This window comes from Salvelinus alpinus, chromosome 26, assembly GCF_045679555.1.
Source record: "Salvelinus alpinus chromosome 26, SLU_Salpinus.1, whole genome shotgun sequence".
NCBI classification, from domain to species: domain Eukaryota; kingdom Metazoa; phylum Chordata; class Actinopteri; order Salmoniformes; family Salmonidae; genus Salvelinus; species Salvelinus alpinus.
Window position 1 is genome coordinate 19,233,270 of NC_092111.1, and position 14,982 is coordinate 19,248,251.

The window sequence follows — 14,982 nt, forward strand, 5'->3', positions numbered from 1 at the left end:
TTTTAGTCTTTTTCTTTTTAAATTTAAATGTTTTGAATGCTGTGTTGTGGTAATCAGGTTGCTTGTTCCAGTAGAAGAAATGTTGGTTCTCTGGCATTGGCCAGGATCATTTGCATCACTGGACCTCTGCAGTCAATGAGCTTGAAGCAGTGTTTAGGGCCTGATGCCTTTAATATTAATGGTGGCTCTAATGCACTTGCTTTCTATCTCACTAAAACCCTCCTGAAAGTTATCTGATTGTGAAGTATTTCATTAACAATGTAAGATTGTAAACACTGTACAACTTGATGTCAAATCAATGTTCACATTTTTAGTGCAACAGTTCCACATTTTAAAGTAGTTACAAGGCACAACAGTCATTTACACGTCTCTAATTTAACAGCAAAGAGGCCCCTTCCAATCATTTTCTATTTTGGCTTTGTTGAAGTCCTTCATCCCCAGACAAGCTGAATGGTACCATCTCTGGCACACAGAGCATTCTATCTGCAGTATTAAATGGATGGAGGAACGTAGCCAGAGAAATGCTGATGAATGTCTTGCTCGAGCTGTGTATGCAACTGGTTCACCTCTGATGCTCACAGGCAATGTGTATTGGAAGAGATTTCTGAATGTTCTTCGCCCAGCATACACCCCTCCAACCAGACATGCTTTATCTACTCATTTGCTGGATGTAGAGTTCAACAGAGTTCAAGTGAAGGTCTGAAGGTCAAGCAAATCATAGAGAAAGCAGACTGTATTGCAATCATCTCTGATGGGTGGTCGAATGTTCGTGGACAAGGAATAATTAACTACATCTCCACCCCTCAACCAGTATTCTACAAGAGCACAGACACCAGGAACAACGGACACACCGGTCTCTACATCGCAGATGAGCTGAAGGCAGTCATCAATGACCTTGGACCACAGAAGGCATTTTCACTGGAGACAGACAATGCTGTGAACATGAAGGCTGCTTGGTCTAAAGTGGAGTCCTACCCTCACATCACACCCATTGGCTGTGCTGCTCATACATTGAATCTGCTCCTCAAGGACATCATGGCACTGGAAACAATGCATACACTCTACAAGAGAGCCAGGGAAATGGTTAGGTATGTGAAGGGTCATCAAGTTATAGCAGCAATCTACCTCACCAAGCAAAGAGAGAAGAGTAAGAGCACCACATTGAAGCTGCCCAGCAACACCCGTTGGGGTGGTGTCATCATGTTTGACAGTCTCCTGGAGGGGAAGGAGTCGCCATGAAATGGCCATATCACAGTCTGCCAATATGGACAAGCCCCATCGGGAGGATCCTCCTGGATGATGTATTTTGGGAGAGAGTGGTAAGCAGCCTGAAACTGCTGAAACCTAAAGCAGTAGCCATTGCACGGATTGAGGGAGACAATGCCATCCTGTCTGATGTTCAGACTCTGCTGGCAGATGTAAGAGAAGAAATCCGTACTGCCCTGCCCACTTCACTGTTGCTCCAAGCAGAGGAAACTGCAGTTCTGAAATGCATCAAAAAGTGTGAAGACTTCTGCCTGAAGCCCATACATGCCACAGTGTACATATTGGACCCAAAGTATGCTGGCAAGAGCATCCTGTCTGGAGATCAACAAGGCCTATGGTGTCATCACTACCGTGTCTCGCCACCTTGGCTTGGATGAGGGCAAGGTTCTTGGCAGTCTGGGGAAGTACACTTCCAAGCAAGGGCTTTGGGATGGAGATGCAATATGGTAGTCGTGCCAACATATCTCATCAGCCACCTGATGGAAGATGCTTTGTGGATCTGAGGCTCTTTCCCCTGTTGCCTCCATCATCCTCCAAATCCCACCAACATCAGCCGCCTCAGAGCGCAACTGGTCCTTGTTTGAGAACACACACACCAAAGCACGCAACAGGCTGACCAATACAAGGGTTGAAAAATTGGTGGCCATCCAGGCAAATTTGAGGCTATTTGAGCCTGACAACGAGCCATCCTCAACAAGGTTGGAAAGTGACAGTGAAGATGAGGCCTCAGAGTCTGATGTTTAAGAAGTGGACATTGAGGAGGTCCAGGGAGAACACGTGGACGCCTGCGAGGAAGACAACCAAAGCTTTAGTTTCTAGACTATCATTTTAGTTATGTTATGTTGATAACGTTTTTGGGAGATGTGATGGATCATTAAATATTCCCTTTCTTTTGTTGTTCAGTGAAATCATCCCATGTGAAGAGTCAACTCATTTAATTAAAGTTCAATTCGTAACTAAATTGTTGTTGTTTTTCTATTGGAAGGATTTCATAATTTGCAATTATGTCTACTTATGATAAGGTTTATGTTTCTGTCTCCATATGATATGGTAAATATATCCAATGCAAAAAACATCTACATTTAAATGGTATTAATGTTCATTTGCATATAGGTTAGGGGGCGCGGCTCTGTTGCGACCTGCAGTGTGTGTGACGTTTGGTGTGGCGTTATCTTATGTTTTTAATGTTATGTTTTTAATTTGTACACTTAGTGGCGTTATTTTATGTTTTTAATTTGTACACTGTTGATGATTCGTTACTAGAGAAATGAGACCAAGTCAAGACGCTGGACAGGGTGGATCGGTATATAGTAAAGACAGTTTATTCAGAGGTAAAGATATCTTGCAAAGCGTGCACGGACTCGTTCATTTAGCTCAGAAGGAACTAGCAGGAGCGAGTCCCGTAACATATTGTGCAGTACATTTTATACAGTGAATGACGTAGGTAGATTCTGGTAGTTCGTGCTCCTGATTGGTCGTTGTAAGTGGAGGCCCGTTCCCTCCACGCTGGTGTCAATGCCTCATTGGTTCTTGGCACTGTTCTTTGTTCTTGGAAACCCAGCCTGAAACAAGGGTGTGTGTGTGTGCTCGTATAATGGCATGCCTCCCTTATCAGTGGTAATAAAAGGTCTGAGTCAGCCATCCTCCCCTGCGTGGGGGAGTGAGGTTTGTATCTGTTACGGGCAGATGGTGTTTAACTGTGGGGTGTAGCAAGATATTTGCAACAAAGTCTGCTTTAATAAGGAAGGCATTATAACAGTATTATAGCTATGTGTTAAGGTCAATGAAGACAGCATTTCTTACAACACTTAGTTTATAAACATTCTGCCAACCATGGATTTCCAGTGGTGGGGTGTTGGACTGATCTTGTTGATCGTGTACATACCCGCTAAGAACGGACTAAATAATGAAAACGCTGCTGGCAGCGGAATCCAATACAGCAGGGAGTTTTTACTACAATGCAACTCAAATACGAACGCGATGGATATCCCAATGGCCCATCTAATACCTGATTGTCTGCGAGTGGATTACAAACCCAAATGCAAACGTGGAAAACGCGAGGGAATCAGACAACGACTTTAAAAAATTAAGAAAAAACTTCCCTTACCCACCACCTTGCTGATTAATGCCCAGTCACTGAGGGGGAAAGCGGATGAGTTGTCAGCGAATCTGCGCTTCCAACACGAATACCGGGAGGCCTGTTTGCTGGCATTTACTGAGACTTGGCTGGATGACAGAGTCCCGGACAGAGAAGTGGAGCCGGCCGGCTTCACCCTGGTCAGAGCGGACCGCGATCTGACAGTCACAGGGAAACTTCACGGCGGGGGCGTCTGCCTGCTTGTCAGGGACCAGTGGTGTAAATCGATCCTGGTAAGAGAGCGACTCTGTACCCCCGACATTGAACTGCTTTCTGTGTCACTGCGACCTTACTATCTGCCCCGTGAGTTCCCCCAATTGTTTGTTACCGTTGTGTACATTCAACCAAAAGCTAATATAACAAAGGCATCAGAGATTATTTATAATCTGTCACAGAAACTGGAATCCATCTCCCCCGACGCACCCAAATTTATTTTAGGGGATTTTAACAACTGTACCTTGCGCAAAGTCTTGCGCACATACCATCAGTATGTGAAATGTCACACTAGGAAAAATAGGACTCTTGATTTGTGCTATGGGACAATACCAAAGGCGTTCTCTGCCACCACCAGACCTCCTCTGGGAACATCAGACCACAATGTGGTCTACCTCAGGCCAACTTACTGTCGCCTCCTGGAGAGGGAGAAACCCACAGTTAAAACTGTCCAGATCTGGAATGACAACAGTATCACTTGTCTCCAGGGGTGTTTTGACTGTACAATGTGGGAGGTATTTGAGGACAGCAGCTCTGATCTGGATGAACTCACAGAGGTTATTTCAGACTATGTAAACTTCTGTGTTGAGTCAGTTGTGCCTACTAAGACCTGTAAAATCTTCCCTAACAACAAGCCTTGGGTATCAAAACATCTAAAATCACTACTTGATAGGAAGAAGGCAGTTTATGCTGGGGGTGATAGACAGGCTTTAAGAGATGTACAACGTGAGATAAAAAGACAGATACTGGTGGACAAGGAGGCATACAAGCAAAGGGTGGAGAGGACCCTCTCCTCAGGAAACGCAAGGGTGGCCTGGCAAGGGATTAAATCCATGGCTAGCGCCCCCCATATTGGCAGGGGAAAAACCAGTGCTGACCTTGGGGGATATGAGGGCCAGAACATGGCTAATGAACTGAATGTTTTCTTCTCAAGATTTGAATCAGACAACTTCGTGTCGGAGGTAAAACAAATGGAAGCATCATTACAAATGTTTGAGAGAGTTGTTGTTCAACAGTCTGATGTTCTAAAGTTGTTCAGGGGATGTAACACATACAAAAGCCCAGGCCCAGACAAAATAAGTGGGCATGTGTTAAAGCACTGTGCTGAACAACTGGCTGGTGTTTTTACAGACATTTTCCAATCCTCACTCAACCAGCAACACGTTCCAGTATTATGGAAAAAATCAATAATTATACCAATTCCTAAAGTATCGAATCCCTCTGTGCTGAATGACTATCGCCCTGTCGCTTTGACATCCTTAGTTATGAAATGCCTTGAGAAAATTGTGAAAAGTCATATTCTCAGTGTCACCCAGAAGCTCCTCGACCCATTTCAGTTTGCCTATCAGACCAGCAGAGGAGTTGATGATGCCATTCTTACCCTCCTTAACATGGTCTATAGACATCTAGAAGGTACCAAATCCCATGTCAGGGTTCTGTTTGTTGACTTTTCTTCTGCCTTCAACACAATCCAGCCCTACATTCTGGCACAGAGACTCATTCGGGACTTTTCCTTAGATGGGGGGCTGGTTTTGTGGCTGTTGGACTTCCTGAGCCAACGCTCACAGCGAGTCAAAATAGGTCCCCATGTGTCGGATATACGCAATACCAATACAGGCTCTCCTCAGGGATGTGTTTTGTCCCCACTTCTGTACATCTTGTACACTAATAGTTGTACTAGTTCCCATACTGACAGACACCTCGTTAAGTTCGCTGATGACACTGCCTTGATCAGCCTGTTGCATGATGACGAGGAACATCATGGCCCGATCCTAAATGACTTTGTAGAGTGGTGTGAGGAATCACACTTGGTCCTCAATACTAACAAGACCAAAGAGATGTGCATAGACTTCAGGAAGCGTACAACACCTACCTCTGCAACATCTATCAGAGGCCAGAATATAGAAATTGTAGAGGAATATAAATATCTGGGTGTCTTTTTGGACAGTAAGCTTCAGTGGAGTAAATGTACAGACCAGATCTACAAAAAGAGCCAACAGAGACTGTACTTTAAAAAAAAGTTGGGTTCTTTTAATATAGACTGTACTATATTGACTCTGTTTTACAAATCCTTTATTGAGAGTATTTTAACTTTTTGTATTGTTTGTTGGTTTGGCAATGCCACTGTCAGTCAGAGAAACATGCTGAGAAGGATTATTAGCACAGCAAGCAAGGTACTTGGAGTCAAACAGACAGGCCTGGATGAGATTTTTAAGGTCAGGGCCCTCCGTAAGGCTCACAAAATCATTTTAGACCCAAGTCACCCCCTGTACCTGGACTTTGAATTACTCCCCTCTGGGCGCAGGTATAGGGCACCCCTCAGCAGGAAAAATAGAACGAGACAATCATTTGTGCCAGGTGTGATATCCCTCTTAAATAGCTCGGGCAAATGTTCCCATTGACCCCGTAAGGCCAGTAGGTTAGTCTTTTCTTCTTTTTAAAATTTAAAATTTAAAATTTTATTTTATTTATTGGTGCGTGACTGTTATTGAAAGTTGTATTGTCAATCTTGTTTTGTATTTAACGCCACTTTAAATGTGTACATGACACTGCAACAAAATTTCCCCATGGGGACAATAAAGTAAGTAAGTAAGTATATTCCCGTTTCCAACTACAATAGTCATTTACAACATTAACAATGTCTACCCTGTATTTCTGATCAATTTGATGTTATTTTAATGGACAAAAATGTTGATTTTCTTTAAAAACAAGGACAATTCTAAGTGACCCCAAACTTTTGAATGGTAGTGTATGTTATGGTTCACTCTGTTTTCCTTATCTCCACTGTGGAATGTCCATGTTGATCCTCTTGGTTGTCTTGGTGAAGATGCAGAATTTCCTGCCAGGCCCCTTCTAATAGGGTATAACAGACTCATTAGAACTTTGACCACACGCCCTCTAGACGGACTACATGACCTCTATCAAATCAAAACAGGGATTTTTACTCAAAACAAGTTATAAAAGAATGCTTGACATTTATAGAATAAATCATACATAGTTTGATGTTTCTGTGACAAACAGTGAATTAGTTATTGATTTTTGCCGCTTTAAATGGCATTTTATAGATTTTATGTAGTTCTATTAAATCAAAACTGGAATTTTTCCTCGAAACGAAGGTTGTAAAAGTATGCTAGACGTTTATAGAATAAATCATATATAGCTTGATGATTCTGTGACAAACGTGAATTAGTTATTGATTTTTACATTTTTAAATTGCTTTTGGCGAATGTCTGTTGAATGTCTGTTGCATGTCCGAATGTGTGAATATAAAACCAACTTTACCTCGGTATTAAACCATTTGAGAAGGTCCAGTGACACAAATTTCCTCGGTGGCAAAGGTCCAGATGGATATCGTCCTTTATCGGCGCTGTGGTACAGCGTAGTAACAAACATAGTCGTCTACGACTTAGGAAACGTTGTTTTTATAAAATGTACATTAAATTGTACAAATTTGAATGAATGACTTATTTGGAATGTAAACATGTGCAACATTGCTGAAGAACAGAAGTGGTTGCATAAAGGCGCTGTGAACCATTGTACATGGGCCTTACATTATTATTATTATAAAATAGTGTTTTCTGGAGAACAAAGGAGAGTTTAACAAATAGTCATTTGAATGCACAGAACATCACTGTAGGCCACACCATATTCATTTATAAGTCATTCTGGGCCACACCATATTCATTTATAAGTCAGTCTGGGCAATGCCATAATCATTTATAAGTCAGTCTGGGCCATGCAATATTAAAATATAAGTCAGTCTGGGCCACACCATATTCATTTATAAGTCAGTCTGGGCCACACCATATTCATTTATAAGTCAGTCTGGGCCACACCATATTCAAATATAAGTCAGTCTGGGCCATGCAATATTAAAATATAAGTCAGTCTGGGCCACACCATATTCATTTATAAGTCAGTCTGGGCCACACCATATTCATTTATAAGTCAGTCTGGGCCACGCAATATGCATTTATAAGTCAGTTTGGGCCATGCAATATTCATGTATAAGTCAGTCTTATAAGTTAAGCAGGGACCACCAAGTGGCAGCTAACCACAGGATCAACTCAGACCAGCCTCTAGTACTGCTGGTTCAGGCCAGAGTAAAGCTACCCATAGAGTGACTGGTGTCACGCCCTGACCTTAGAGATCCTTTTTATGTCTCTATTTGGTGTGATTTGGGGTGGGTATTCTATGTTCTTTAGTTCTATTATTTGTATTTCTATGTTTTGGCCGGGTAGTGTTCTCAATCAGGGACAGCTGTCTATCATTGTCTCTGATTGAGAACCATACTTAGGTAGCCCTTTTTCCCACCTGTCTTTGTGGGAGGTTAACTTTGTTTGTGGCACATAATCCAAAACAACCGTGAAGCTAAAGGGCTATGTGCTACAAACAAAAAAACATATTCAACCAATCCCTATCCCAGTCTGTTGTCCTCACATCCTTCAAGATGGCCACCATTGTTCCTGTTCCCAAGAGCTAAGGTAACTGAATTAAATGACTATCGCCCCGTAGCACTCACTTCTGTCATCATGAAGTGCTTTGAGAGACTAGTCAAGTACCATATCACCTCCACCCTACCTGATACCCTAGACACACTCCAATTTGCTTACCGCCCCAATGGGTCCACTGACGATGCAATCGTCATCACACTGCACACTGCCTTATCCCATCTGGACAAGAGGAACACCTATGTAAGAATGCTGTTCATTGACTACAGCTCAGCATTTAACACCATAGTACCCTCCAAACTCGTCATCAAGCTTGAGACCCTGGGTCTCGACCCCGCCCTGTGCAACTGTGTCCTGGACTTTCTGACGGGCCGCCCCCAGGTGGTGAAGGTAGGAAACAACATCTCCACCCCGCTGATCCTCAACACTGGGGCCCCACAAGGGTGCATTCTCAGCCCTCTCCTGTACTCCCTGTTCACCCATGACTGCGTGGCCATGCACGCCTCCAACTCAATCATCAAGTTTGCAGACAACACTACAGTGGTAGGCCTGGTTACCAACAACGACGAGACAGCCTACAGGGAGGAGGTGAGGGCCCTCGGAGTGTGGTGTCAGGAAAATAACTGCTCACTCAACGTCAAAACAAAGAAGATGATCGTGGACTTCAGAAAACAGCAGAGGGAGCACCCCCCCCATCCACATCGACGGGAGAGTAAGTGGAGAAGGTGGAACGTTTTAAGTTCCTCGGTGTACACATCACGGACAAACTGAAATGGTCCACCTACACAGACAGCGTGGTGATGAAGGTGCAACAGCGCCTCTTCAAACTCAGGAGGCTGAACAAATGTGGCTTCTCATCTAAAACACTCAAAAACTTTTACAGATGCACAATCGAGAGCATCCTGTCGGGCTGTATCACCGCCTGGTACGGCAATTGCACCGCCCTCAACCGCAAGGCTCTCCAGAGGGTAGTGCGGTCTGCACAACGCATCACCGGGGGCAAACTACCTGCCCTCCAGGACACCTACGGCACCCGATGGCCAAAAAGATCATCACTGCCTGTTCACCCCGCTATCATCCAGAAGGCGAGGTCAGTACAGGTGCATTAAAGCTGGGACCGAGAGGCTGAAAAACAGCTTCAAACTCAAGGCCATCAGACTGTTAAACAGCCATCACTAACATAGAGAGGCTGCTGCCAACATACAGACAAAAATCTTTGGCCACTGAAATAAACTGACTTAATAAAGGTATCACTAGTCACTTTAAATAACGCCACTTTAATAATGTTTACATATCCTACATTACTCATCTCATTGCCATCGCTCATCCATATTTTTATATGTACATATTCTTATTCATCCCTTTACGTTTGTGTCTATTTGTGTGTATAAGGTAGTTGTTTTTGTATAAGGTAGCTGAATTTGTTATAATACTTGTTAGATTTTACTGCATAGTCGGAACTAGAAGCAAAGAATTTCGCTACACTCGCATTAACATCTGCTAACCATGTGTATGTGACCAATACAATTTGATTTGAATTTTGATTTGATTTGACACACATAGCTTACACAAGCTGCAAACAATGAACAAAACAAACAGATCCTGTCAAGAGAATAAATTGTACAAGTTAAATCACGTAAAAGCCAAGAGAGAAATTACACAACATATTTCACAAACTTTTCAGTAGGTATGAAACACTTTTTTCCCCAAACATTGTAACCAAAATGTTTTCCAAAAGCTATATTTAAATGAAGTACTACAGAACCCACAGACTAGACAACGCAATAGCTGGCAGCTCGCTAACTTAGGCTGCTTTTACACAGGCAGACCAATTCAGATCTTTTTTCTACTAATTTGCCTTTTGACCAATCACATCAGATCTTTTCAAATCAGCTCTTTTTCAGAGCAGATCTGATTTGTCAAAAGACTAATTAGTGAAAACAAGATCAGAATTGTGCTGCCTGTGTAAACGCAGCCTTACTGCCTTGAGTTGTTGATATATCAGCTGAGTGTATATTTCTAGCCTGAACAGCCAGTCGTCATCACTGTTTGATTGATTGATCATGTTCAGCTGCATGTCGTTGTGATGTCATAACGTTAGCCCTCTTTGTGTGAATTTCAAAAGTCTTTCCTTAACTCTTCGCGTCCTCTCTCCTCACCTTGGTTGTTTTAAAATCTGTCCACTCCACAAAGACATACAGCTGAGAATGATCAATCAATAAGCCAGTGCTTGGATGGCAACTGCAGGTTCAGGCAATAAATACACACCAAGCTAGTATGTGAACTAAGCAAGGCAGCAAGGCATTGAGCTACTAATTGTGGAGTATTGCGCTGGCTGGTCTGGTGGTTTAAGGCTTTGATATGGCTTTTGGAATTAATTTGGGGTAAGATTCTTTGAACAATGTGTTTCAGGTCTACTGCAAGGTTGCTGCTTGTATTTGCAATGTTGATGTGTAATGGCCACTTCTTTTCTTGACAGGATTGTGTTCCTTTGCTCATTGTTTGCAGAACACTCAAGTTTTACATGGGCTCCACGTGGTAAGGCATGAACACCAAACATTGTCACTTTTGTCAGACCAACCTTCAAGTTTGTCACTGAATCTATAACTTCCCTTTGTTCTGTTTAGATGCCCAGAGAGTAAGAGGCTATGGGTTTTCTGGCTCTTCCAGAATGGAAGTTGAGCAGAGGCAAACCGGTGGCAGCTATCCCCAGGATCAATTCAGACCAGCCTCTCGTGGCTCTAACCCCAGCAGCTTTACCTCTGCCCAGACAAAGGGTAAGAGGACCCGTGCCAAGAATACTGACATTAGCCTCTCTGGTTCTATAGCCAGTGGAACCTCTGCCATCCACAACAAGCATCAAACCAAGGCCAGCAGAACCTATGGTCAAAGTGTCACTGACCCCAGTGCAGTAAGGCCAGTTTCAAGTTGGGAGGCAAAGAGAATCCAGCCCTACACTCTTCGTCCAGTACAGCCTCACTCCAGCAGCTCTGGATTAGTCCAGAGTCCATATGCTATGTTTAATGTCCACAGTAGAACTGCCTCTAACCTGAAACCATCTACTCCTAACTATGGCTCTACCCAGAGTGGATTGAAGTTCTCCACCTCCAGACAACCCAACCAAGGCCTTGTCCAGACTCAGAGTAGAGGAGCCCCCAGCCTCTATGGTCAAGCTGCTACCCAAACCACCTCCCTCACCCGCTATGTCCAGGAACTGAAGCAAGGGAGCAGCTTCCCTACCCTGGCTTCCAAGGGACCAATAGAAATCTCTGCCCAGTCAATTTCCACTCCTGACCGTCAAGTTCCCTCAAGTGGTTCTTCACTAACTTCATTTAGACCAGGTCCTCTGAGTTTTGGTTCTACTCAAGGGTGGAGTGCAACAAAAAGCTACAAGCCTAGCTTCTCCCAAGATGTTATGCAATACCAGAGCAGCTCTGCCAGTAGTGTTTCAACTTCCAATCAATATGCCCAAACCTCTGGCCAGAGAATAGATGGAGCCTCTACCTCAAGTCGTGGCATGCCCACTTCTAGCCTGGCCTCTCGCGCCAGTCTTTTTCGCCCTAGCTCTACAGCTAGTGGAAACTCCTATGGAGCCTACAAGCCTGGCTATGACCTTGGTGCAACACCAAGCCAAAGCCTGTTTACCTCTAACCAGGGTGGAAAGGGTTCAACATACAGCCAGAATCTCCTTGCTAAACCTACCCAAAGGAAGTATGGCCAAATGTCTGCTCATTGGGGGAGTTACCAGCCCAGCTATGCTGCCAGTAGTGGGCCAGTCTCCAGCCTCTTCAGTTCTACCCAGGCTGCCAGTTCAACATTCATCCAGAATGCTCCTGCCACAGCCCAGAAGTCAAGTGGCTCTGAACCTGCCCCCAGTCAACGCTATATGTTCAATGAAGTGAAGTCCAACACTGGCGCTGCCAGCAGTGCCATCTCGACCACCCCTCAACGCTTTGCCCAGACCGTCATCCACAGCATCCCAGAATTGTACGGCGGATCTCCAATCCACCGGCTCAAAGACCCTACTCAGTAGGAGTAGGGCCTCCCCTAGCCACTCGACCCAGCTCTTCAAGTGTCGGAAAGCCACAGGCAAACCACACTATCTGCCAAGCAGAAAGGCCCCAGCACTACCTACGTCTGAGTCCAGCGCTTTAGTGGACTAGGGGAGTCCAGAACATGAAGTGGGATCTGTAGCCACCAGTTGAGGTGAGATTTCGGCTTCTCTGTATTTTTATGCCACTTGGGCTGTGTAGGTTTACACAGGCCGTTTATTGATCTTTTTGCTAATTGGCTCTTAGGCAAAAGATCAGAATTTGGCTGGCTGTGTAAATGCAGCCTTGCCACCTGTCTTTGCTTTCATGTATGCTTGTTACTAATATGTTGTCTTCTAGGTGCTGTGACCTGGAAGTGTTGTCAGGACTTCTCTACTTCAATTGTTTTAAATAAAATTGATTCTAATACATTTTAGTCTTTTTCTTTTTAAATTTAAATGTTTTGAATGCTGTGTTGTGGTAATCAGGTTGCTTGTTCCAGTAGAAGAAATGTTGGTTCTCTGGCATTGGCCAGGATCATTTGCATCACTGGACCTCTGCAGTCAATGAGCTTGAAGCAGTGTTTAGGGCCTGATGCCTTTAATATTAATGGTGGCTCTAATGCACTTGCTTTCTATCTCACTAAAACCCTCCTGAAAGTTATCTGATTGTGAAGTATTTCATTAACAATGTAAGATTGTAAACACTGTACAACTTGATGTCAAATCAATGTTCACATTTTTAGTGCAACAGTTCCACATTTTAAAGTAGTTACAAGGCACAACAGTTATTTACACGTCTCTAATTTAACAGCAAAGAGGCCCCTTCCAATCATTTTCTATTTTGGCTTTGTTGAAGTCCTTCATCCCCAGACAAGCTGAATGGTACCATCTCTGGCACACAGAGCATTCTATCTGCAGTATTAAATGGATGGAGGAACGTAGCCAGAGAAATGCTGATGAATGTCTTGCTCGAGCTGTGTATGCAACTGGTTCACCTCTGATGCTCACAGGCAATGTGTATTGGAAGAGATTTCTGAATGTTCTTCGCCCAGCATACACCCCTCCAACCAGACATGCTTTATCTACTCATTTGCTGGATGTAGAGTTCAACAGAGTTCAAGTGAAGGTCTGAAGGTCAAGCAAATCATAGAGAAAGCAGACTGTATTGCAATCATCTCTGATGGGTGGTCGAATGTTCGTGGACAAGGAATAATTAACTACATCTCCACCCCTCAACCAGTATTCTACAAGAGCACAGACACCAGGAACAACGGACACACCGGTCTCTACATCGCAGATGAGCTGAAGGCAGTCATCAATGACCTTGGACCACAGAAGGCATTTTCACTGGAGACAGACAATGCTGTGAACATGAAGGCTGCTTGGTCTAAAGTGGAGTCCTACCCTCACATCACACCCATTGGCTGTGCTGCTCATACATTGAATCTGCTCCTCAAGGACATCATGGCACTGGAAACAATGCATACACTCTACAAGAGAGCCAGGGAAATGGTTAGGTATGTGAAGGGTCATCAAGTTATAGCAGCAATCTACCTCACCAAGCAAAGAGAGAAGAGTAAGAGCACCACATTGAAGCTGCCCAGCAACACCCGTTGGGGTGGTGTCATCATGTTTGACAGTCTCCTGGAGGGGAAGGAGTCGCCATGAAATGGCCATATCACAGTCTGCCAATATGGACAAGCCCCATCGGGAGGATCCTCCTGGATGATGTATTTTGGGAGAGAGTGGTAAGCAGCCTGAAACTGCTGAAACCTAAAGCAGTAGCCATTGCACGGATTGAGGGAGACAATGCCATCCTGTCTGATGTTCAGACTCTGCTGGCAGATGTAAGAGAAGAAATCCGTACTGCCCTGCCCACTTCACTGTTGCTCCAAGCAGAGGAAACTGCAGTTCTGAAATGCATCAAAAAGTGTGAAGACTTCTGCCTGAAGCCCATACATGCCACAGTGTACATATTGGACCCAAAGTATGCTGGCAAGAGCATCCTGTCTGGAGATCAACAAGGCCTATGGTGTCATCACTACCGTGTCTCGCCACCTTGGCTTGGATGAGGGCAAGGTTCTTGGCAGTCTGGGGAAGTACACTTCCAAGCAAGGGCTTTGGGATGGAGATGCAATATGGTAGTCGTGCCAACATATCTCATCAGCCACCTGATGGAAGATGCTTTGTGGATCTGAGGCTCTTTCCCCTGTTGCCTCCATCATCCTCCAAATCCCACCAACATCAGCCGCCTCAGAGCGCAACTGGTCCTTGTTTGAGAACACACACACCAAAGCACGCAACAGGCTGACCAATACAAGGGTTGAAAAATTGGTGGCCATCCAGGCAAATTTGAGGCTATTTGAGCCTGACAACGAGCCATCCTCAACAAGGTTGGAAAGTGACAGTGAAGATGAGGCCTCAGAGTCTGATGTTTAAGAAGTGGACATTGAGGAGGTCCAGGGAGAACACGTGGACGCCTGCGAGGAAGACAACCAAAGCTTTAGTTTCTAGACTATCATTTTAGTTATGTTATGTTGATAACGTTTTTGGGAGATGTGATGGATCATTAAATATTCCCTTTCTTTTGTTGTTCAGTGAAATCATCCCATGTGAAGAGTCAACTCATTTAATTAAAGTTCAATTCGTAACTAAATTGTTGTTGTTTTTCTATTGGAAGGATTTCATAATTTGCAATTATGTCTACTTATGATAAGGTTTATGTTTCTGTCTCCATATGATATGGTAAATATATCCAATGCAAAAAACATCTACATTTAAATGGTATTAATGTTCATTTGCATATAGGTTAGGGGGCGCGGCTCTGTTGCGACCTGCAGTGTGTGTGACGTTTGGTGTGGCGTTATCTTATGTTTTTAATG

The 14,982-nt window shown here is 43.9% G+C and overlaps 1 protein-coding gene across 1 annotated transcript; it reads left to right on the top strand.

The window, feature by feature from the left end:
• The first annotated feature begins 10,091 nt into the window (after positions 1–10,091).
• On the top strand, positions 10,092–12,529 carry LOC139554883 (uncharacterized). Its single transcript, XM_071368120.1, has 4 exons — positions 10,092–10,451; positions 10,547–10,605; positions 10,695–12,273; positions 12,459–12,529. The coding sequence occupies exons 1-3, from the start codon at positions 10,429–10,431 to the stop codon at positions 12,098–12,100; spliced, it is 1,488 nt and encodes a 495-aa protein (XP_071224221.1). The 5' UTR covers positions 10,092–10,428; the 3' UTR covers positions 12,101–12,273; positions 12,459–12,529.
• The last annotated feature ends 2,453 nt before the right edge of the window (positions 12,530–14,982 follow it).